We start from the raw sequence: 26,114 nt of genomic DNA, 5'->3' as shown, positions 1-26,114 counted from the left end.
CTTGGTCGCAAATTGAAGGGGGCTTATTGCTTCTTGTCATTGGACCAATAAGAATTTTTTAAATAAATTTTTGATAGCCAGCGTCCCCACCCGCCCGTATCAGAAAAACGAAAATTGGAAAAAAAAATCGGAAAAAAAAATCGGAAAAAAATTCATAACTCGAATAATTTTTGACCAATTCTTTGTTTCTTGGTCGCAAATTGAAGAGGGCTTATTGCTTCTTGTGATTGGACCAATAAGAATTTTTTAAATAAATTTTTGATAGCCAGCGTCCCCACCCGCCCGTATCAGAAAAACGAAAACTGGAAAAAAATCGGAAAAAAATTGATAACTCGAATAATTTTTGACCAATTCTTTGTTTCTTGGTCTCAAATTGAAGAGGGCTTATTGCTTTTTTTCATTGGACCAATAAGAATTTTTTTAAAAAATTTTTGATAGCCAGCGTCTCCACCCGCCCGTATCAGAAAAACGAAAACTGGAAAAAAATCGGAAAAAAATTGATAACTCGAATAATTTTTGACCAATTCTTTGTTTCTTGGTCGCAAATTGAAGAGCAATTAATGCTCCTTAAAATGTGACTATTAACAATTTTTTAAATAAATTTTTGATAGCCAGCGTCCCCACCCGCCCGTATCAGAAAAACGAAAATTGGAAAACAAATCGGAAAAAAATTCATAACTCGAATAATTTTTGACCAATTCTTTGTTTCTTGGTCGCAAATTGAAGAGCAATTAATGCTTCTTAAAATGTGACTATTAACAATTTTTTAAATAAATTTTTGATAGCCAGCGTCCCCACCCGCCCGTATCAGAAAAACGAAAATTGGAAAAAAAATCGGAAAAAAATTCATAACTCGAATAATTTTTGACCAATTCCTTGTTTCTTGATTGCTAATTAAAGAGGGATTATTGCTTTTTTTTATTGGACCAATAAGAATTTTTTAAATAAATTTTTGATAGCCAGCGTCCCCACCCGCCCGTATCAGAAAAACGAATTTGGAAAAAAAATCGGAAAAAAATTCATAACTCGAATAATTTTTGACCAATTCTTTGTTTCTTGGTCGCAAATTGAAGGGAGTTTATTGCTTCTTGTCATTGGACCAATAAGAATTTTTTAAATAAATTTTTGATAGCCAGCGTCCCCACCCGCCCGTATCAGAAAAACGAAAATTGGAAAAAAAATCGGAAAAAAATTCATAACTCGAATAATATTTGACCAATTCTTTGTTTCTTGGTCGCAAATTGAAGAGCAATTAATGCTTCTTAAAATGTGACTATTAACAATTTTTTAAATAAATTTTTGATAGCCAGCGTCCCCACCCGCCCGTATCAGAAAAACGAAAATTGGAAAAAAATCGGAAAAAAATTCATAACTCAAATAATTTTTGACCAATTCCATGTTTCTTGATTGCTAATTAAAGAGGGATTATTGCTTCTTTTTATTGGACCAATAAGAATTTTTTAAATAAATTTTTGATAGCCAGCGTCCCCACCCGCCCGTATCAGAAAAACGAAAATTGGAAAAAAAATCGGAAAAAAATTCATAACTTGAATAATATTTGACCAATTCTTTGTTTCTTGGTCGCAAATTGAAGAGCAATTAATGCTTCTTAAAATGTGACTATTAACAATTTTTTAAATAAATTTTTGATAGCCAGCGTCCCCACCCGCCCGTATCAGAAAAACGAAAATTGGAAAAAAAATCGGAAAAAAATTCATAACTCGAATAATTTTTGACCAATTCTTTGTTTCTTGGTCGCAAATTGAAGGGGGCTTATTGCTTCTTGTCATTGGACCAATAAGAATTTTTTAAATAAATTTTTGATAGCCAGCGTCCCCACCCGCCCGTATCAGAAAAACGAAAATTGGAAAAAAAATCGGAAAAAAATTAATAATTCGAATAATTTTTGACCAATTCCTTGTTTCTTGATCGCAAATTAAAAAGGGATTAATGCTCCTTAAAATGTGACTATTAACAATTTTTTAAATAAATTTTTGATAGCCAGCGTCCCCACCCGCCCGTATCAGAAAAACGAAAATTGGAAAAAAATCTGAAAAAAATTCATAACTCGAAAAATTTTTGACCAATTCCTTGTTTCTTGATTGCAAATTAAAGAGGGATTATTGCTTTTTTTTATTGGACCAATAATAATTTTTTAAATAAATTTTTCAAGCCGAAAAAGAAATTATCGGGTAGAGAGAATAAAAGATTATTACCAAGACCAAGTTCCATCAAGTTTTCCAAGCCTTCAAATAAATTGCTTGTTAGATTGTTTAAATAATTATGACTAAGACCCAAGTAATTCAAGTTGTTTAAAACTCCAAATGTGTTTCTTGTAAGTGTCACTAAATGATTCTTATCAAAATATAATATATTTAGGTGAGTCAAACCAAAGAAGCAGTTGTCTGGTATTGAACTCAATTTATTTTTAGTGAAACTTATGTATTGTAGATCAGTGCAACCGTTAAATAGATTTTTAGATACGTTTTTAATTCTATTTTTATCAAAGCTGACTTCTCTTAATTTTTTTAATTTACCAAAAGAGCCTGATAGTTCTGTTAATAAATTTTTACTTAAATCCACAGTTTCTAGATAATCCAAACCAAAAAACAAATTTTCAGGTATCGCACGTAATTTATTTCTTTGAAGATCAATTACTGTTAATGTTGTCTTGTTTATAAACAAATCTTGTGCTCTTTCTTTCAAATTATTATCATTTAGATATATTTCCGTTAAATTAGTCGGCAATTCTAGAATCTTATTTTCCTCTGAAAGATTTTTTAAATTATTAACACTAATATTTATTCTCTGCAAATTCTTTAAATCAAGAAAAATATTATAAGGAAATTTCTCGAATTCATTGTTTCCAAAATCAATTTCATTTAGATTTTGCAAATTTTTTAATAAACCAACAGGTAGTACTTTTAAATTATTTCCATTCAAATTTACAAACTATAAATTCTTTAAATCATCAAATATTGTTTCTGAAAGATCTATTAGATAGTTGTTTTCTAATTCTAAAGAAAGTAGAGTATTCAAGCCACGGAATATATTTTCAGGTAACGTATTTAAATAATTGTCAGAAAGAATAATCTCTTGTATGTTTCTGCAGTCTTTGAATAAATCATTTGGAAGAATTTGTAATAAATTTTTATCTAGACTTAGTGTTTTTAATTTATATAATTTGTCAAGTGTCCCTTCTGAAATTTTAACAATTAAATTTTTACTCAAATCTAATATTTCTAATTTTTCCAAATTATAAAATAAATTAGCGCTCAATGAAATCAAACTATTATTCCACATTTGGAGAATTTTCAATGATGACAAATGGTCAAATGTATTATTTGGAAAATTTAAAATTAGATTGTTAAAAATTCTAAGATCATTTAAATGTTTTAGAATCATTTTTGATAAGAATACATTTTTGTTTTTCTTAATTACAATAGATTTCAATGAATCTATATTATCTAATGCTTCATTTTCGATTTTTAGATTCTTGCTTAATGAAATGCCCAACATTGTGAAATTTTCATATTTTTGAAAATTATTATACTTTGAGAGTGTTACATTTTTTTTGGTAATAATTTTCAAATAAATAGAACGAGGTTTAACAATGTTAATTTTAAAAATGTTACTGAAATCTGTTCTGGCACTGATATGACAATTTTTTATTTTGTAGTTTTGTCTCCTTGTGAAATTAAATTCTTCATTAATTTGAAAACTAATATTATAATTGAACGATAATAATTCTGTATTATTGTTGCATGATAGTTTTACTGAATTGTATTGATTATTATCAATTTTAATTTTATAACCGCCACATGTTAAATTTCTGAACCAGTTGGACTTTACTGTGCATAGACAATTATTTAATGGATAATTATCATTTTGCGATTGCAATACTCGTAAAAATGACAGATATCCTAAAACCCACAATATGAACTCCATATTTTTTAATCTATTTTCTATGTAATCTGAAATAAATAATTTAAAAAATATTTTTTTTGTGACAATTTTTTTATGATAATTCGAATATACAAATAAAGTCTTACGAAAATATGTTAAACAGAATTTTAAAAATGTAAATTAGGTAAAGAAATCTATTTTTATGTTATAGGTGCCGTTTTTTAGATTTCTAATATAAAAGAAACAATGTTATAAGGTATTATCGATTACATTACTGTACAAAAAAATAATTTAATAACTAATAATACGAAAGGGTTTCTCCCGTTTCTATAATAAATAAATAATTAATTTAATAACTAACCTGATGACGGAAATCGGTTTCGCCTGTACTTTTTAAAATTTTTCTAATGTTGGTTTATGATGAAAGGAAATTGAGTAAGTATAATATATATGAAGAACTAGATTAAAGAAGCCACGTTTAATATTTTTTTATTTGTTAAACGCAAATATTTTTTATTCTTCTTTCACAAATATTCGGGAAAATAATATTTTTTTTACTATTTATTCGATAAAAAGATTTAACTATCAAAAAATAAAAATTTGTTATATTTTCGCAAAAATTAACAGAAATGACTTTTTTCTTAATAAAGAAATTTGCCTAATTAATCTGTCTGAGATTTTAAAAAATATAAATTCTTAAACAGACTTTTGTCCTTAGAGTTATTACCAAAATAAATTTTATTCAATAAATAGATCTATCTTTAATATTTTTCATTTTTTAATTAATGCAAGTAAATGAATACATGTTTTCAGGTATAACCTTATACGATATATAAATGCAATATCTGCAGTATATAACCATCTGTTTAAATATGACAACGCCATATGATTGTCAAATATCATTTGCAATCATTAATAAAATTTTAGTTTCTGAAGAAGTTGGCAGTGCTGTTGAAAAGTTAATAAGATTTTCATGTTTTCATTTATTTTTTCCTGACCCCAACGGGAAGTTGCCAATGTTAACGATTGGTTCAATAATGGGCCATGCTTGGTGCCCAATGGTTTTTTCTTGGCAAAACAATTGGCAACCATCATTGGACCACCAATGGTTTAAACTTGGGATGATCACGCTACTGCCAATGATCGGTAGCCAAGCATCGGGCCAATATTAGTTGCCAAGGAATTGCCAAGGAAACAAAATCGATTTTCAAAAGCTTGACTTTTTATTGTCAGCCAACAAAAAACCAAGGTTTTAAAAATTGGTTTTTTTTAATTATTAATTAAAATTTATTTTTAAAAAATATATTTTTCAAAAATTTATTTTTTAAAAATATATATTTTTTTAAATTAATAGAACATATTAATTTAATTTGTCACCTCTGGTAAAACAAAGATGAAAGACTGATAAATTCCCTCACTTTATATCTTACAGTGGAGGGATAACTGTGAATGTCTTTGCGAGAGAGGAGCAGGTACTTATATAGAGCCAGTGAAACAGGTCACAAGCGAGAAAAAATCACTAGCATGCACTCTGGCGGCGCTTGTCGGAACTGTTTTCTGGCGCGCATGCATATCCTGACATTATCGACACAGCGCTTGGCAACCAACGTTGCGCCACTTCCGACAAGCGCTGCCAGAGTGCATGCCAGTGATTTCTTCTCGCTTGTGACCTGTTACACTGGCTCTATAAGTACCTGCTCCTCTCTCGCAAAGACATTCACAGTTATCCCTCCACTGTAAGATATAAAGTGAGGGAATTTATCAGTCTTTCATCTTTGTTTTACCAGAGGTGACAAATTAAATTAATATGTTCTATTAATTTAAAAAAATATATATTTTTGAAAAATATATTTTTTTTAAATTAATTTTTGAAAAATATATTTTTTGAAAATAAATTTTAATTAATAATTAAAAAAAATCAATTTTCAAAACCTTGGTTTTTTGTTGGCTACCAATAAAAAATCAAGCTTTTAAAAATCGATTTTGTTTTCTTGGCAATTCCTTGGCAACTAATATTGGCCCGATGCTTGGCTACCGATCATTGGCAGTAGCGTGATCATCCCAAGTTTAAACCATTGGTGGTCCAATGATGGTTGCCATTAATGTTCCAATAATGGAACGGAGTTCGCCAAGCATGGCCCATTATTGAACCAATCGTTTACTTCCCATTGGGACTTGGATGGATTGATAATTCTTCTCTCATTATTGCCTGCAGGCTTTTATAATGAAGGAATATAGATTCAAGGTTTTTTAAAATCAGTTAAAAATTTTTGACAATTCCTGTAAATCTTATAAAAAAAATCTATTCCCTTCTTAAAACAGCGAAATTTTTAGTTATTTTCATATTTTTCAAATTATCTGCAACTTGTTCATTGAATAGTAATACATAAAATTTATTATCTCATTTTAAGTATCTGTTTTAAAAAATTGTACAAGTTTGGAAAAAATATAAATGTATGCAAATAATACATTTACTTTTGTCCCACGTTGCTTTAAAGTGGGAGCCAATATAAAAGAATATATAGTTCGTTCCTTATATGTAACACTAACTATCTATTCTGTAAGTATTTACTTTTTCAATAATTAACTGAACAAACTTAACTTAAAAAATTTTTTAAAGTTTTTTAAAGATTTTACTTTAATGTAATAAACGCGAAATACTTTTTTTATTCTAAAATATAATAATAATAAAATTTTGTAAAATTCTAACTCTGGATAGTTTAATTATACAATTGTTGTCGTGGCCAGTGTTATCAAACAATATTATAATGAATTTACTGTGTAAATGTTTGTTCGTGTATGGGTTAAAATCAAGAAATCGTTGAAATCTTGTCCTGGATAAATAATAATTTGGTTGTTAAAAATTCATGATTTTAAATACAAACATCTTACAGAGTATAATTTTATCTACAATACCTGGTTATTTAATTTAATTTTTTATTGATACAACAGGTACAAAATAGTAAAAATATGTCCAAAATGTCATCGTGTCCCGTGTCCCTATATACATTTTATGATATAAAAAAATTTTTAATTCAATTTTTTATTATATAAAATAAAATGTTTCTTCGTGTACGTGTTCTCCAATGTATAAAGTGTAATATAGGAAAGTAGTGAGAATGTTTATAACACTAAATGCGAAAATTAAAGAATTTTGAACGTGTCCCCAGATTTGGAATTTTTTAATGTCATCGTGTCCTCACCCACATATTTACCGGTTTTCAAATTTGGATCACAATTAAAAGTTGTAAAACTATATTATGAAATAAATGAAGTACGATATAAATTTGATAATACGTGAGCATAAATAAATGTCAAAATCAATTTAAAAATCAGTAAAATGATATTTTGATAATAATAAGAAAAGAATACATCTTCTTTTTGGTCATCGTGTCCACAAGTTTTTTTTAAGGCGAGCATTTTTAAATGGTTATTAATGAATAAAAAAATTTTCTAGTATACGTATATTATTTGTGTAAATACACAATTAAAACTAAATTCAAGTTTTCGAATAATAACAAAAATAAAAATTCATGTTTATTATTTTTTGTCATCGTGTCCCGTTCGACATATCTTTTTTTAGGAGTGAAGTCAGACGTTACATAGATAGAAAGAAAATTTCTAAAATCTATTTGGTTAGATATCAAAAAATATTTTCAGAAATTCATATTAAAACGATTCACACGCTAAATAATATGTTATTATTATTTAACAGGTAAATTCAGTAATTAAATAATTAAAGTAACTAAAAATAAAAAATTTATTATTACTATAAACTTTTTTTTTGTAATTTCATCATATTGAAATAGGTTAAATATGTGATTACTAGAAAAATATTATTAAGCTAATAAGTATTCCTTGATCTTGCATTTTATGATTTTTGACATATTTTAAAACATAACTAACAAAGCAGACAATTTTTTCAACATTTCAAAGATTTTATTTTCTTTTAAAAAGTTAGGCACATATTGTCGATTTTTTTATTTTGAACCGTATGTGTTTTTTCTTATTGAATGTTTGGAGTAGAACACTGTGCACTTTGGGGCTTTGCACCAGACTGTCTGTACCTAGACTTAATGGTTGTTTCATTGGTTCTGAGTCTTCAATCCTTGTGACGTCAAAGAGTGCAATAAAATTCCAGGTCTAAAATCTGTTTCTTCAAGTCCTAAGTGTCTGTTTGTCTGTATTAGTAGTAACTTGTGTGTATTAGTGTATATTGTCGATGAATTTCAATAAGCTCGCGTATTCGGACGAATGATCATTTGGTCTCTTGGCGTTATCTAATTCCAATAGTAATAAGCTGTTACTTTCGCAATAAGTTATTTAAAATAAATGATGAAATAATCAATAAAATATGATTTGTATTAAGTATTCCTTAAAAAGTAATACTTTGACGAAAGTCTCATTTCTAATTAGCTTGTAAATGTCTGGACCATTCACTAAAATTATCAAATCTCTGTGTATCTTTCAGGGTGTACAATTATATCAACCAAAAAAGATTGCAACTACATCATACTGTTAAAAAGGTTTTATCATTTATTAACTATGATTAAAATAGTCATCAGCTGCTTAATCATTAATCTTGTTAAAGGAGAGAATTGTGCGCTTACTGACACTCAAATAGAGGAGATAAAAAATTCTTTTTCAGAAGCGGAGGCAGAGATTAAAAATAATGTTACAAATGAAAGAGCTGCAATTTTCCTAGGAAATGCAAAATCTGGAAAAAGTACCCTAATTAATTACTTAATTGGCAATAAGTTGATAGCTCAAAAAGATTATTATAATGTGTTTAGAATAAAAAGAATTGACAATGAAATACATGGACCGAAAATAGGTACTTATTTATCATCGGAAACTAAGTTAACCAGTCGATATAAATCCAATAAATTCCCTAATTTATCCCTCTGGGATACTCCTGGATTTGATGACAATAGAGGAGAAGTACAAGACATTAATAATTCATTTTACATCTATCAATTGATAAAGAATGTTAAGAGTCTAAAAATTGTATTAGTTTTCGATTTTCATGGTATTGAAAATGAACGTGTTGACGAGTTTGTAAAACTTCTGAAATCTGTTGAAGAAATTTTTGGAAGAGATTTTGAAAAACTTTTTGCAAGCGTATCAATCATTTTCACAAAAGTAGGTAATACGTCTCAAAAATTGAAACGGAATTCTACAGATATTGTTAGAATTTTAAAATATAATATTCTAGAGCCATCTATGGATCCTAATGGTATTAAAATATCTTATTTTGGAAAACATTTCTTAAAATTTTTAATTGACAATACTAATCATATTGGTATCTTTAGAATATCAGAACATGAAGGTATCATCAATTCCAGTGATATTGATGTTAATATTATTAATTCTATTAGAAATTCCAGAAGCGTAAAGAGGCGCTGTCTTCAGAATGTACAGACAAGTATTTCAACTAAATCTTTAAATTGCTTGCACTCAGCTTCAAATAGATTGCAATCATTGGATGTATTTATTAAGTTTCAAAATACTGTCAAAGAAATATTCGAAAACATTATAAATCTCTTTAATAGTACCGCACAAATGTCATCAGATGAAGAATTAGAAATCCTCAAAAGCAATCTAACAGTACATAAAGATCTAATAGAAACTGTACTGATAAATGACAATTTCCATGAAAAGATAAACATTCTACAAGGTGTTTCTTATGGTATTACAAAAGATGTTGAAAAATATGACTTGATGAAAAAAATTACTCAATTGCAATTTATTGATAAATTACTGAAAAAAAATGAGAGTGTGGTGCTTGAGATCGGTATAAAAGCAATTCTATATGGATCACAAATGCGTATGAAAACTTTGATTTCTGAAATTGATTATCAGTTGAATATAATTAACCTCGAAATGCTGGATAAGAAGAAAAAAGCAATTAAAATTGAATATTCAAATATTACAGAACAGTTAAATAATAGTATCAGAAATTTTCCAGAAATAGAGAAGTCAAATAAGTTTTTCAAGAATCTAATAAGTCTTGTGAACTTACTATCCGAGGTTCTTAAAAAACCATAAATTAAATTTTATGAAAGCTATTAATTAATCATATTTTCTAGATATTTATGTGAATAACGGTTTTTTTAATCTATTAAATAATATTGTCATTTGAAATAAAGCTTTGATAATTATATCTTTAATGAAACTTTGTATTCAACGAATTCTATAAAATGTTGAATGATTATCGCAGATTCAATAAAAATACTTTCAATTATTAAGAAAAAATGTATTGTTATTCAGACGTATCCTATTCGTGTGAGCTTGTAGTCAATGATAAAAATTGGAAGTATCAATAAAATATCTCTTTTTTCACGTGGTGCACGTTCTTGTAATTTAAATGGTTTATTATAGAAATTTTATCATCATAAAAATCCTCACATTTGAATGAAATTATAAAAATTAATTTTAAAATGTTTAGGGGCATAAATGTATTAGTTATTTGTAGATGTTTACAATTAGGTTTTAACCAAAATTAAACTAATATTTTAATTTATAAATATATATATATTTTTTTTTTGTTAAATATATATATTTAATTATCTTTTCATAATCGCACTTGACAGTAATTTAGAATTACTCTTTATAGATAGCATAATTATATCCTTTCAAAAGGAAAACACTTAATACTTTTTAGTTTATATTAGTGCAAACTATATTTATTCAAATTAGTCACGATATATAACACGCAACTTGAGAATCGATTTTATATAGTTGTAGATAATAAGAATAATTCATTATGAGTGTGAATTGAAATTTTCTTAAATATAAACTTTTTTCTCAACAATTCAGTATATTTAATATATATAATTTATTATGACTTTCCAATTTTTTGTAAGCAATATATATTTAAAGTGAAAAATTCATTTAAAGTCAATTGACAATAGAATAATATCTAAATAATGGCAATAGAAGAGAAAATAAAAAAAATTGTTACCTGGTCGCCGAAGAATTTGACAATTGCATTATTACCATCGTCAATGATAAACACGATTTTAGGATTCAAGATTTTCAAATTTCCCCATGGACGTAGTATACCGATTTTAACTTATATTTACACATTAACAATAATGTTTTCACTTTCAATTATGTTTTTTGCATCAGAATACAAGAAATGTAATTTTACTTCAGAATATTTGACTAACAGTCGGACAATACTGATTATAATTTATAGTTTAAATCAATTATCTGCCATCGTTTCACTGATTATAACTTTGCTAATGAGTAAGGTAAATAATTTTTTTTTATAATTATATTAGAAATTTTTGTAATATATAAAATTTAAATAGAATTGTGTTATCAATCATATGTTATAATTAATGTTATAAATCATGTTTTTTTACATCTAAATTTTAAAATTTGATAGGAAGAAGAAGTGTGCCTGGAAAGATTAGAATTATTATATCATCATATTGATGGCTATATGTTAGACGAAATCTATCAAAAAATATTTTATCACTCTGTTATTTTAAACTTAGCGAATTGTTGTTTTCATATTGTGGTTGTTATTAATAATTATATTTTATTCGAGAAGTACACCTTCTGGAGGATTTGCTACTGCTCGTTATACTATGAACTATTAGTAATGATACAAATGACTATTGATCTAAATTTTGGATTTCTTATAAAGTAAGTGTTTTTCTATAGTTTAATTTTATTTAACAATTTGTTAATGAATGTATGAAAAATTGTTATAATTAATAACAGAAAATATTTACATGTAAGAAGTAACAAAAGGCATATTAAAAGTCTTATTATTGCTTTTAAATTTTATTTCTAATTCAGATTAATTTAAAAAATTGAAACTCTTTTGAGCAAATCTAAAAATTGAAAAATATATTTCTATTTTATATTTATTATACTTTTGATTTCCAACTACTTATTCCAACATAAACATTTTGTTTATGGATAGAATTTTTATTTTTCATCTTATTTTGGGGTATTATTCATCATCTAGTATAAAACTAGTTTTTTATAAAAATTTTTATCCCTGGTCATATTTTTTAAACTCCGGCGAACATTTTCACTTATTAATATTCTTATACATTTTTTATAATAAATTTTATTCTGATTATATTTTTTTACTAATGCAGATTAATTGGATACTCTTTGAAGCAAATAAACAATAATATAAAATGGAAAAAAAAATTCTCTTTCTTGTATACATCGAATATGATACAGATTGTAAAGTATGTAAAAGATAATTTTTTTCTCTTTCATTTCAAAATATATACCTAATAAATTATTCTAAAGAACCTCTTACACTTTTTTTTCTTATTAGATTACAGTATATGGAATTAAAAAGTATAGCACAAAAAATTAACAATGTTTACAAATTTCAAATTTCAATTTCAATGATAGTAAATTTCTTGTCAATAATAACTGTACTTTACTCAACGGTCGTGACATATGTATTTGAAGAAAAAGATTCACATTTTTATCTAATGGATCTATTTTTATTTAGTGGATTATTTTTAAAATTCATCTACGTCTGTACCTCTTGTTATAATGTAAATTTGGAGGTAATTATATTTATAGTAATAAAATAATTTGATTCAATAATAATTTTTTTATATATATAAACAAAAGTGATGTGGTAAAAATTTTAATTTTTAAAGCATTTATAACATATATAGTGGAAAAAAATTGTTAGATTATTTAAAAATAATAGTCTTAAATATTAAAAATCTATAGATTCATAAAAGTATTTTTATAGTAATATAGTAAAATGATACGTAATACATTTTTTCTGAAATAAAAAACAGGCTATTAAGACTAAGGAACATCTTCTTTATTTAGCACAAGAAGTAAAATTAAAACATGAGGTAAATTATTTTCTTAGAGAATGTATTGTATATATGTTCCACACAAAACGGACCAAACATTTCTTACTCGGGGGTTTTTGAGGTCACTGATTATGAATCTGACCTCAGAATTTAAAAATTCAAAATGGTCGATCCAATATGGCGGACAATATTTTTAAAACTTATTAAAAATTATTATTATCGTTGGGAATTGCTTAAAATTTGTTGTTTGAGGGTTTCTGTGCTTGCTTATCACGAATCTGCCACCAGGGTTTAAAATTCAAAATGGAGGATCCAATATGGCGGACGATATTTTATAAACATTTTTTTACGTTTGTAGAATTTTGGACAGAGCTTTGGTCCGTTTGACGTGGGACGCCCCAAATATTAGTTTTATGTAAAAAAAACTTTGCTTTCTAGGTTAATGAATTTATTGAACAAATCGAACTATCCCCCCTTGTTATTAGCGTATTTGGATGTAAAATAAATCACCAATTGATATTAAGTGTAAGTAATTATTGTAGTTACAAACTGTTTTTTTTTTCATTATTTATTAATTCTAAGGGATGTAAAAGTTGATTAATATTGATATTTTAGAATAAAAAAACAATGAAATAATAAATTTTTTATCATTTAGTTTATACTGGCAATTGTGGATAGATTGACACTAGTGATGCAACTTTACCCAGTAAATTCATATGAAAAAAACCAGTTGAATTTTACTACGTCTGACTTTGGAAATTACAACAACTAAATAACTGTTGATCACTTGAGTCATCATATCTATAAAATAAGAGAATGCTATAAATGCTGTACAATGCTATTTAAATTATTTTACTACCTAATTTAATAAATTATTTTTAAAAAAAGTGTTTTAAAGTATTTTCATTTAAATATTTATTAATTATAAACAAAATAAATTAATTAAAATATTAGAGGAAAATTGTCAAGGTCGGCCCACTTTTTGACTTCTGTTTATAACATTTTTTTAAAAATGAATTTGCTCAACTGAAATATATTGTTGGAAAGTCCTGTGTAATAGAAACACTTTTGCTGAATAGGGTAAATTGATTAGTTTTAAAATAAAAAAGTGATAAAGATTTCAAAAAAATATGTAATCAAGGTTGGCCCTTATAGTCAAGGTCGGTCCATATGTTCGAAATTCAAAGAGCATTACCATTAAGAAATAAATTATCATTTTGAGCTTGTACCAATGTTTATTTGTATATTTATATTTATTTAAAAAGTATCTGTCAAATTTATCTGAAATGGGGGACCAATCTTGACTGTATTCTCACGTTTGTTTGAATAATAAACAGGAAGGAAGATTTATAATATGTTTATTTAATGAATTAAAAGTTTATTATCTATTGATAATTGTTGCTTACATACCGTATTTGTTATTAAAGTTAAAAATATTAAATACATACCTATAGAATTTTTTTAAATATTGGAGAATTATCTGTGTCTTTCTTATTGGGTACTTTTACACGGAGAAAAATTTTCTGTTAATGATTACAATAGTCGAACAGTACTGTTCGGATATGTGACCACTTTTTGTAATGCCTAAAGTAGCTTCGTTTTAACTATTCTGTAAGTCGAATGTACTCATTAAAAATTTATTTGAAATTAATACGAACTAAATATATAAAGTGATTACAAAGTCTATGTGACTGATTACAATAGTCTACTTTAAAAGGAAATCTTGGATTCTATTCACATTAGCAGCAGTCTAAATGAATCAGTGATAGGTAATTTCTTATTTATAGATTTTATTATTATTATTTTATTATATTATTTCGGATAATATTTAATATTTTTGAAAAAAATTTGTTAACACTTGTTTAATTATAATGAATTTTGTCGAAAACTACAAAATCGGACAAAATTTGATGTTTTTCGTGGAAAACTATGAATATCAGCTCTAATCATGTTTGCTATATTTTTCCTGTAATCTGACCGTGAAAATACATAAAATAATGTGTACTAATTTTTAGCAACGGAATCCTAATAATTTTCTTACTAGTGGCTTGTATTTTTTTATTGGTTGAATATTCTCGTACATATTTGAATTTTCAAAATACTTTTTTCTTAAAGGCATTATAAATGTGGTATTTTTCGTGATAACTCACATTAATGTTTACTATTAAGAATTGTACACGTGGCTTTAAAAAAAAGAAATTATTTTCTTAGAAAATTTCAAGGACTTTGTGTTAAAATAATTTATATTTTTTAGTAAAACATTTCCAAAATCGTTTATTACAGCACATGGGCCGTAATATTTTATCGTAATTTTAATATTTTTTAGAAATATTAAAAGTTTAAAAAAAATAAAAAGTTTTTAGATTAAATCTGGCACGTTTAAGAAATGAATATAACTATTGCTACTAAATTGAAATCAGTAATTTTAGGACCTCCCACCCACCTACCAGCATTCTATCAGGAAAATTGAAAGAAATAAAAACCTTGGTGTTTTTACATACATTAGACTATGAAACATTTGAAAAAAGACATTTAAGATTTTTATTATTGATTTATTGACACACTTCTAAAAAATTTTGAAACACATTTAATATTTTGCAGGCCATTATGTATGTGCAAAATTTACAATATTAATATAACAATATAGATATACCAAATTTAATAATAAATTTTTACAAGTTTCATTAACTCTATATATTATATGTTCTTTTCAGGTAGCATAATAACATCGAGACACAGTTTCCAGCAAGATAACTTTTGGAAAAGTTTTATCATTGATTAATCATGATCAGAATAGCTATCATCTGCTTAATAATTTCTTTTGTTAAAAGTAATTATTGTAGTCTTTCCCATGAAGACTTAGAGAATTTGATAAATGTTTTCTCAGATTCAGAAACATTTATTAAAAATCGTGTTTTAAATGAAGATGCAGCAATTTTCGTGGGCAAATTGAAATCTGGGAAAAGTACACTAATTAATTACTTAATCGGGAATACGTTAAAAAGTATGAAAATGAATAGGTTTGAGCAGATAAGAATAGTAAAAGCAGACAATCAAACCGATGGACCTACAATTGGTTCTCTTGTATCTGCTGAAACTACAATTCCATCTAAATGGACTTCAAAAGTATTTCCCGATTTATCACTATGGGATTGTCCTGGATTTGATGACAATAGAGGAGCAGTACAAGACATTACCAATGCCTTTTATGTCTATCATTTAATGAAAAATGTTAAATCACTAAAAATTATTTTAGTTATCGAGACTAACAGTTTAATGACTGACAATATAGATGATTTTTTATCAACTTTAAGATCTTTTCAACAAATGTTTATAAAACAGTTTGATGTTTGTTTTCAAAGCATTTCGATAATTTTCTCTAAAGCAGAATATGAGTTTCATGAATGGACAATAAATCATGAATTCATTAAAGATCTATTAAATGAAAAAGTTTTACTAGCTTTTCATAATATTATATATATCCTTTTACAAAAGCTTTTTTACAATATATAATAGATAATAAGGATAATGTTGCTTTTTTTAGAAAAGCAAGAAGGAAAGGAATCCTATTCAATATCAATAATTTTTCTGATATTGATGATAATATTGTTTCGGCAATTAGAAACTCCAGTAGTTTAAATAGAAGTTCTCTTTTAAATGTACGTCCAATTATTTCAACGTCTTCAGAGGCGGCACTGCTTGATGTCAGGTCTAATTTACAATCAATAGGAACATTTGTTACCCTAATGGATATTTTATGATAACCTAGAGATATCCTAAGGATATTTTTAGGATAAACATCCCTAGGACATTCACGAAAAGTTTTCATGATATCCTAGAATATCCTTTGCTGTGAGGGCTATTTATTAGTTTGTAAGATTTAAAACGAGTGTAAAAGTAAATAAATGAGAAAATAGAATATAAAACTGTATTCAATGATATATTTAAATTATATTTTATAAGAAGAATATTATACGCATTATAATTGATATAATAAATAAAATGTATCTAATTTAATTTTAAAGACAATTATTATCTTTTTTTGCAAAAGCACAAAATTGATTTGTCTGTTCTGTCTTCTTAAAAATAAGGTGAAAAATTGAGCAATAATTCGAGATATCCTTTTCTCAGACGTTTGTCCACTATCTATATATATATATGTATTGTAAACATTTATATTTTTTTAAAAGACATGCACTAAAATTGGCAAATATGCGGTAAATATTTTATCATTATTTCTTCTGTCGTGTAGTATTATAAATAAAAATTTGAAAATAAATTAGTAAATCATAAACTTTTTTTTTTAATTAAATAACAAGAGAATATAATTTACTTTTTTTCATTTTTTTCTTATTATTATAAAAATACCTTCTTTCAATATTATTTTAATATATTTTAATATATGTGTAATAAATGAAATTTTCATGGTCTATAAATAATATATATGTATTTGTTTATAAGAATACAGTGACGTCAATTTTATTTATAAAATTAAAGTAATTACTCTATTCTTTCGTTTTGCTTGTGAATTTTTTTATTAGAGCCAAATTCGCTATAATTTCTGAAAAAATTGTTTAGATCGCATATTTGTGGTGGTACATTGCTTAATAGTAAAAAGAGGCGGAGCTTAACTATCACTGGTGGGGGGTGATGAGAGCGAGAGAGAAAATGCGAAATATCTCTCTTACTCTCATTACCCCCTCTCCAACTTTTTCAATTTTTTCTTTGTTAAGTATGATAAACACACGCACAATGAAAATATTTTGAAAAAAAATACTTTATTTTTATTTATCAAAAAAATTATAAAATCATGATCAAAGAGATTATTTAATTAGATTATATCCTTTTGAACCACCAGTAGTTTTTACAACTGTTGATCAACCACCACAATACAGTCTTTCTTGTGGAGTATATGCAATAGCATTCGCAACATCGTTGTTTTTTAATATTATGCCCACTCTGTCAATTACTATTATTGTAATATTAGAAATTATTTAATGTTAATGTTCGAAAACAATAGTTTTATTTAAATTTCCCTCTGTACAACTTTCTAATATTAGATCAAATTAGGATAATTGGTAGGGAATCTCTTGCATAGTTGTGTATGACTGGAATTGCCTTTTAAATAAAAAAGATATTCAACTTCAGTATGGAGAATCAAACTTTTCTAAAAACTCTATTAAGAAAGAAATTTCTTTCTGGAGAATAATAAATGAAAGAAATGAAGAAAATATTGCATCAACAACACTTAAATAAAGTAGGGCTGAAATTAAAAAAAATTATCATGAGAGGCAAAAATTGATAATGAAAATTATTCAGAGTTAGCATACACAACCATTTCTTTCCGGAGTCAAAAACACTTAAAGAAAGTAGGGCTGAAATTCAAAAAAATTATCGGAAGAGGCAAAAATTAAAACGTACAATTGATAACGTAAATTATTTAGGTGAAAAACACACTTCAACTAAGAAAAAACTTCAAGTCGAATCCAAAATAGAACATGCTGAGAACCTTAAATTAAAAAATAAAAATAGTGATACAAGTTCTTTGTCAAAAACAAGGAATACTCGATGTCAAAGAAATTATTGTAAAGGAGTATTAAAGCATGAAATTCAAAATGAGTTGAATGTTGAAAATTATCTAGGTCCGATGAATTATTACTGCACACATTGTCAAGCTAAACATTTTAAAGATGAAAAAGTTGCTGGTAAAAAAGGTAGTTTTAATGACTGCTGTAGTCATGAAGGTGTTGTGTTAACTTCAATACAATATCCAGATGAATTAAGGCTTTTGTTAGAAGGGTTTCATCTAAAATCAGGTCATTTTTAAAAAGAATATTAGGCTGTATAATAATTCTTTTTCTTTTGCATCAGAAGAAGAGGACCATTCTGTTACAAAATTCAAGGTCAAATTTACTATCAAATTAATAGTGCTTTATATCCGGATAAAGGTGAGGATCCATGTTTTGGCCAATTATTTATTTATGACCCTGAGGAATCAATCAGATACAGATTAAAAAGTAACGAAAATTTGGATGAAGACGTTTTAAAATCTATAGAAAATCTTGCTGAATTAGCAAGACAAATAATGAAGAAATTCCTGAGTTACAATTATTGTTCACGTTGAAAAAAGACTTTGATAAAAATAGATACAATTTGCAAAGTTTTAATGAAGTTGCTGCAGTTTTTAATACAAACTCTGAAGGAGAAATACCAGAATCTTATCTAACAGTTTATAATAAATCTACAAAGGTATTGAAATTGGTTAGTAATTTAGATTCGAATGTTGAACCATGGATTTATCCCATATTTTATCCACTTGGAAATAAAGGTTATAATATTATGATTCGTAGTGATAGTGATTACAGAAGTAGAAATCATATTATTTCTAGGTCTGCCTACATTAAATACAAAATAATTGCTGTAAAAGAGATAAAGAATTTAATCAATTTTTATATGGAGGTAGATTGTTTCAACAATGGGTGGTTGACAATTATGTAAAAATAGAAAAAAATAGATTAAGATTTTGTGCAAATAATCAAGCTCAAGTGAGAAGTGAAACATATAAAGGACTGATGAATTATTTACACAATCATGTGTTGGAAAATGATGTACACTTGGGAAAAACGCTTATATTGTTTTCTACTTTTATAGGATCACCTCGCAATATGATGCAACAATATCAGGATTCGATGGCTATTGTTGCTCGTCATGGTAGACCAGATTTAATAAACCTAATTTAATAAATTATTTTTAAAGTATTTTCATTAAAATATTTATATTAATTATAAACAAAAAAATTAATTAAAATATTAGAGGAAGATTGTCAAGGTCAGCCCACTTTTTGACTTCTGTTTATAACATTTTTTTAAAAATGAATTTGGTCAACTGAAATATATTATTGGAAAGTCCTGTGTAATAGAAACACTTTTGATGAATAGGGTAAATTGATTAGTTTTAAAATAAAAAAGTGATAAAGATTTCAAAAAAATATGTAGTCAAGGTTAGCCCATATAGTCAAGGTCGGTCCATGTTGGATATTCAAAGGGCATTGCCGTTAAGAATTAAATTATCATTTTTAGCTTATACCAATGTTTATTTGTATATTTAGTATCTGTCAATTTCATCTTAAATGGTGGACCAATCTTGACTGTATTCTCACGTTTGTTTGAATAATAAACAGTAAGTAAGATTTATAATATGTTTATTTAATAAATTAAAAGTTTATTATCTATTGATAATTGTTTATTGCATACCATGTTTGTTATTGAAGTTAAAAATATTAAATACATATAGAATTTTTTTAAATATTGGAGAATTATCTGTGTCTTTCTTATTGGGTACTTGTACATAAATATAAAAATTGTGCTTTGAAATTATTTGCTTTATCAAATGTTATAGTTTTTAAAATTGCGAAAAGTTTGCAAATATTATATTTAGTTTTCTGCCACGTAGCTTCAGTGTTTAAACAAATAAAGAGGGAATAAGTGTGCATCTTTTGTAAAGCTGAGACTATTCCTAAGAATTCTCAAAATTGGGAAAAGCCGCATAAGTAAGCAATCACTCTTTCTATAACATGTTAATGAAATATAATTATTAAAATAAAAATTCTAAGAAAACACTTAAAATGTTTTTTCTGTAGATAAAGAAAACTAACATTTCAATTAGGGAAGCATATTTCACTATATTAATGTCGTAGAAGATTCTAATATATCTCCACATATTATTAAAAGAGAATTTTGTCAATTTTTCTTTGTCTTAAAAACAAGCATGCTCTACATTCAGGGCCGGATATATGTATAAGCAAAATAAGCAGTTGCTTAGGGCCCCTAAAAATTTTCAAGATTATATTTTTTTTAAATTAAAAAAAAATTTAATTTTTAAATTTTGCAGTGGTGTTACGTAGTTGCTTTAATCGTTTATTTCAAAATAAGTAAATAAAAATAGAAATAATGTTTTAATTAAATTAAATTAAACTTTTTTGAATTAATCGTAAGGGCTTAGTGCTGAGGGCCCCTTTCTTCGTAACTCCTGACAAATGCTTAGGGCCCCTTTCTTCGTAACTCCTGACAAATGCTTAGGGCCCCCGAAGATGTAAATCCGGCTCTGACCCCCACCTACCTACCTGCTTTCTATCAGGAAAATTGAAAAAAATAAAAACCCTGGTGTTTTTACATACATTAGACTATGAAACATTTGAAAAAAGACATTTAAGATTTTTATTATTGATTTATTGACTCACTTCTAAGAATTTTTTAAACAGATTTAATATTTTGACAGCCATTGTGTGAATAATTTACAATATTAATATAATATATAACAATATAGATATACCAAATTTAATAATAAATTTTTTCAAGTTTCATTAACTTTATATATGTTCTTTTCAGGTAGTATAATAACATCAAGACACAGTTTCCAGCAAGATAACTTTTGGAAAAGTTTTATCATTGATTAATCATGATCAGAATAGCTATCATCTGCTTAATAATTTTTTTTGTTAAAAGTAATTATTGTAGTCTTTCCCATGAAGACTTAGAGAATTTGATAAATGTTTTCTCAGATTCAGAAACATTTATTAAAAATCGTGTTTTAAATGAAGATGCAGCAATTTTCGTAGGCAAATTGAAATCTGGGAAAAGTACACTAATTAATTACTTAATCGGGAATACGTTAAAAAGTATAAAAATGAATAGGTTTGATCAGATTAGAATAGTAAAAGCAGACAATCAAACCGATGGACCTACAATTGGTTCTCTTGTATCTGCTGAAACTACAATTCCATCTAAATGGACTTCAAAAGTATTTCCCGATTTATCACTATGGGATTGTCCTGGATTTGATGACAATAGAGGAGCAGTACAAGACATTACTAATGCCTTTTATGTCTATCATTTAATGAAAAATGTTAAATCACTAAAAATTATTTTAGTTATCGAGACTGACAGTTTAATATCTGACAATATAGATGATTTTTTATCAACTTTAAGATCTTTTCAACAAATGTTTATAAAACAGTTTGATGTTTGTTTTCAAAGCATTTCGATAATTTTCTCTAAAGCAGAATATAAGTTTTATGGATCGACAATAAATCATGAATTCATTAAAGGTCTATTAAATGAAAAAGTTTTACTAGCTTTTCATAATATTATATCTCCTTTTACAGAAGGTTTTATACAATATATAATAGATAATAAGGATAATGTTGCTTTTTTTAAAAAAGCAAGAAGGAAAGAAATCCTATTCAATATCAATAATTCTTCTGATATTGATGATAATATTGTTTCGGCAATTAGAAACTCCAGAAGTTTAAATAGAAGCTCTCTTTTAAATGTACGTCCAATTATTTCAACGTCTTCAGAGGCGAAACTGCTTGATGCCAAGTCTGATTTACAATCAGTACAAAAAATTGCTTCATTATCAGAAACTACGGTAAATGTATGCATCAAAATTATAAATGATATGGAAAATTCGTTAGCAGCTGCAAATGAAGAAAACTTAAATACTATAAAAGAAAATGTAACTGCAATTATACATATAATAGACAGTGCTTTAAATGACAGCTCTAGCTTACAAGAAAGGATTCGAATTTTCCAACAACTTAATCATGATATTGTAACAGCAATAAAAAAGGATGAATTGTGGATAAAAATTAATCAATTAGAATTTATCGATAGAATATTGAATATAGAAATGGGTCCTCAAATGAATTTTGGTTTTAAAGCTATTCTAGATGCTGCGAAATCGAAAATGGAAATCATCAACAACGAAATTGATCTTCATAAAAAGCTTATAGCGGAGAAAGAATACAGAAGAAGGAAACAAGAAATCGAAAATAATAGAAATCAAACACAAAATGCAATAAAAATTAGCATGGAAAAAATAAGTGTGAGAGATAAAATAATTAATTTTTGGAATAAAATAAAAAAATTCATTCTTCGTTTAGTTTAATAAATAAAATGTAATAAAAGTTGAATTAAGAGAAAGTATTAAAAAAAATTTTTCCATTATTGTAGAGGATATTTTTAGGATAAACATCCTTAGGACATTCACGAAAAGTTTTCATGATATCCTGGAATATCCTTTGCTGTGAGGGCTATTTATAGTTAGTAAGGTTTAAAACGAGTGTAAAAGTAAATAAATGAGAAAATAGAATATAAAACTGTATTCAATGATATATTTAAATTATATTTTATAAGAAGAATATTATACGCATTATAATTAATATAATAAATAAAATGTATCTAATTTAATTTTAAAGACAATTATTATCTTTTTTTTTTGCAAAAGCACAAAATTTATTTGTCTGTTCTGTCTTCTTAAAAATAAGGTGAAAAATTGAGCAATAATTTGAGATATCCTTTTCTCAGACGTTTTTTCACTATATATATATGTATTGTAAACATTTATATTTTCTAAAAAGACATGCACTAAAATTGGCAAATATGCGGTAAATATATTATCATTATTTCTTCTATCGTGTAGTATTATAAATAAAAATTTTAAAAATTAGTAAATCATAAACTTTTTTTTTTAATTAAATAACAAGAAAATGTAATTTACTATTATTTAATTTTTTCTTATATTATAAAAACACCTTCTTCCAATATTATTTTAATATATTTTCATGTGTAATAAATGAAATTTTCTTGGTCTATAAATAATATATATGTATTTGTTTATAAGAATACAGTGACGTCAATTTTATTTATAAAATGAAAGTAATTACTCTATTCTTTCGTTTTGCTTGTGAATTTTTTTATTAGAGCCAAATTCGCTATAATTTCTGAAAAAATTGTTTAGATCGCATATTTGTGGTGGTACATTACTTAAAATAGTAAAAAGAGGCGGAGCATAACTATCACAGTTGGGGTGATGAGAGCGAGAGAGAAAATGCGAAATATCTCTCTTTATCTCATTACCCCCTCTCCAACTTTTTCAATTCTTTGTTTCTTCTTCGTTAAGTAAAATACACACACGCACAATGAAAATATTTAAAAAAAATACTTTATTATTTTTATTTATCAAAAAAATTATAAAATAAAAATAATCTAAAAAATTATTAAAAATAATAAGAATGTGTTTTCACAAATTAACAAAATTTAATTGAGTATTTACTCTCATTTTCTATATCGAGCTTTCTACAAATAATATTATGTATTTAGGCGCAAGACCATAAAAAATTTTTGAGTTTTTATTTTTATCGTGAATGCTAATTCAATTTGAAGATCTTTTTTTTTATTGTAATAATTGAAATCACAAATCAGTTAATAAATATAAATAAATTACTATGAATATAAAAAAGTAGGTTTTCTTAAATAATAAAAAATAATATCTAAGAGTCCAGAAAGAGAAGCAAATAATTTGATTTATTTACCCTTGCAAATATTACAATTTCTTTGAATGCTTATTTTATCAATCAACTAATATAATGACCTCGATACCTATACAACTGTTCTTTAAATTTCCAAACGCATAATTTAAAATAATAATAAAATTAATAATTTCTTATAAAACTAACAAAATATGACTCAAAACAAATTGTTTCAAAACAATTTTTAAACAATTAGTAAAATAGTAATGAATTTAATAAATATTAATAATAAAATATTCAAAAATTTTCTTGTAAAAAAATTTCATTTACTGATTTAAAATTATCTTTTGTTTTGTTATTTTCTATTTTAAAAAATTAGAACGTAAATTTCTGTCTCTGAACTCTTAAATTAAATTTGCGTTAAGAAATATAGTGAATTAAAATAAATTTATAATAGTATAGATACCGGAATCACAGGTTTTTCTTTACAAAATCTTGAAAGATTATAATTTCCTTCTTTTACTATTTAACTGTTGTTTGTTATTTGTCTTTCTTATTTGTATTTACATTATGTGTTTTTTTTTCTCAGGAAAAAGAAAACTTTTTTGTTTTTAATTTTTAAAGTAAAAAGTAACTAATCAAAAATATAATAGAATCTTAAAAAATTTCGTTAAATTATTATTAGAATTCTGTTCTATAATATAGAAAACTAAATAGAAAATTCAAAATTTTGCCATTTGGCACTTTTTAAAAAATTTTATAAATTAATAAATATAGTTTTCATTTGTTCCTGCGTCAGATGATTTATAATTATTATAATGCCGGTGGAATAAAATACAAGGTGAATATTGTCAACGATCAACATTCATAGATTTACAAATATAAAGTAATATGTACCTTAAACGGCTAGGCAGAGTGATTATTAAAAATATTTCCATTATGTTTTTTTTCATATTTATATAAGTAAATTATTAATGTTTAAATAACGTAGACCTAAATTTGTATTTTCTTAATAATATTTAAAAAAAAATTTTCACAAATTTTCACCTTAATATTTTTAACATATATTATTTTGAAAATTAGAATTAATAAAAATTTCTAATTTTCTATTCTATTAATGAAATTTAATTTAAAAGCTAAAATTTTAATATTATTAGAATAAAATAAATTTATCTAAATAAAAATACACAGCAATATTTTTAATTCTAATTTTCAAAAAGAAAAAAAAACGATATAGTAACATTTTCTATTTTTATTACTTTTTATATGTTTCATTAAAAGTAGTTCAGAAAAATTGTGAAATAGCAAAAAATAATTTTTTTGCTTTGAATCTTAAATTTGTTTTTCTAAAATACAGCGTACATTTTTCCCCAATTAATATTTTATAATATAAATATATATATAAAAAAATGTTAAATTCGAAGAAGAATAAATGTGTTTTTTAATTAACCATTTTTTGCTGTTATAAATTAATATTAAAAATTTTTTTTGTTTTAAATATTTCAAGAATGTTTTATCGGAAATTAAAAAAAAAATAATATCATACAATACTTAATGAATTAAAAATATTTTTTAAAAATAATGTAACAAATATAAAATAATAATTTTAAAAATAATTTTTAAATTTTAAAATAAAATTTTCCTAAGATTGATTTTTTCTTGTGCAAAACAATAAACATTATACAACTATATTTTCAAAGTATGAATGACAAGCTTATAATTTTATAAAAAGAATGTTTTTCTTAAAAAAAAAGACACAATTAAAATTATCCAATGCAAATCACTTGACAATTTTTAAATACTAGAATTTTAATTAAACAATGACTTTTGTTTTCTTAAAGAAGTAAAAATTATTGTTTTAACACTTTTTCAAAAGTTTAAAATAAATTGTTAAAATTTGTTTTACATAATTTTTCTTACACTTAAGAGCTAATTTTTGGTTATTAAAATTATTATCTAATATCTCGAGTTAATAAACAATTTTATGTAATATAAAATTGAGAAAGTTTTTGTTATTATTATTAAATCTAACGCTTATAAATTCTAAAACTTTCTGGTTTTTGTATTTTATTTCAACAAATTGA

General features: G+C 25.3%; 2 protein-coding genes across 2 annotated transcripts; one reads left to right on the top strand and one right to left on the bottom strand.

Annotated features, from left to right (window-relative positions):
• Positions 1-2,132: 2,132 nt before the first annotated feature.
• Positions 2,133-9,327, bottom strand: LOC122512632 (leucine-rich repeat-containing protein 15-like; the record flags this gene model as incomplete). Its single annotated transcript, XM_043628579.1, is given in 2 exon segments — positions 2,133-3,346; positions 9,239-9,327. Coding segments are annotated over 2 exon segments (1,302 nt in total), but the record flags the coding sequence as incomplete, so codon positions are not given.
• A 10,809-nt stretch (positions 9,328-20,136) lies between these two features.
• On the top strand, positions 20,137-22,969 carry LOC122510636. Its single transcript, XM_043625450.1, has 2 exons — positions 20,137-20,268; positions 21,107-22,969. Exon 2 carries the CDS (start codon positions 21,177-21,179, stop codon positions 22,665-22,667), a length of 1,491 nt encoding a protein of 496 aa, XP_043481385.1. The 5' UTR covers positions 20,137-20,268; positions 21,107-21,176; the 3' UTR covers positions 22,668-22,969.
• The last annotated feature ends 3,145 nt before the right edge of the window (positions 22,970-26,114 follow it).

Source organism: Leptopilina heterotoma, unplaced genomic scaffold (genome assembly GCF_015476425.1).
Source record: "Leptopilina heterotoma isolate Lh14 unplaced genomic scaffold, ASM1547642v1 Lhet_1, whole genome shotgun sequence".
NCBI classification, from domain to species: domain Eukaryota; kingdom Metazoa; phylum Arthropoda; class Insecta; order Hymenoptera; family Figitidae; genus Leptopilina; species Leptopilina heterotoma.
This window is presented reverse-complemented; position numbering and strand designations above follow the sequence as displayed.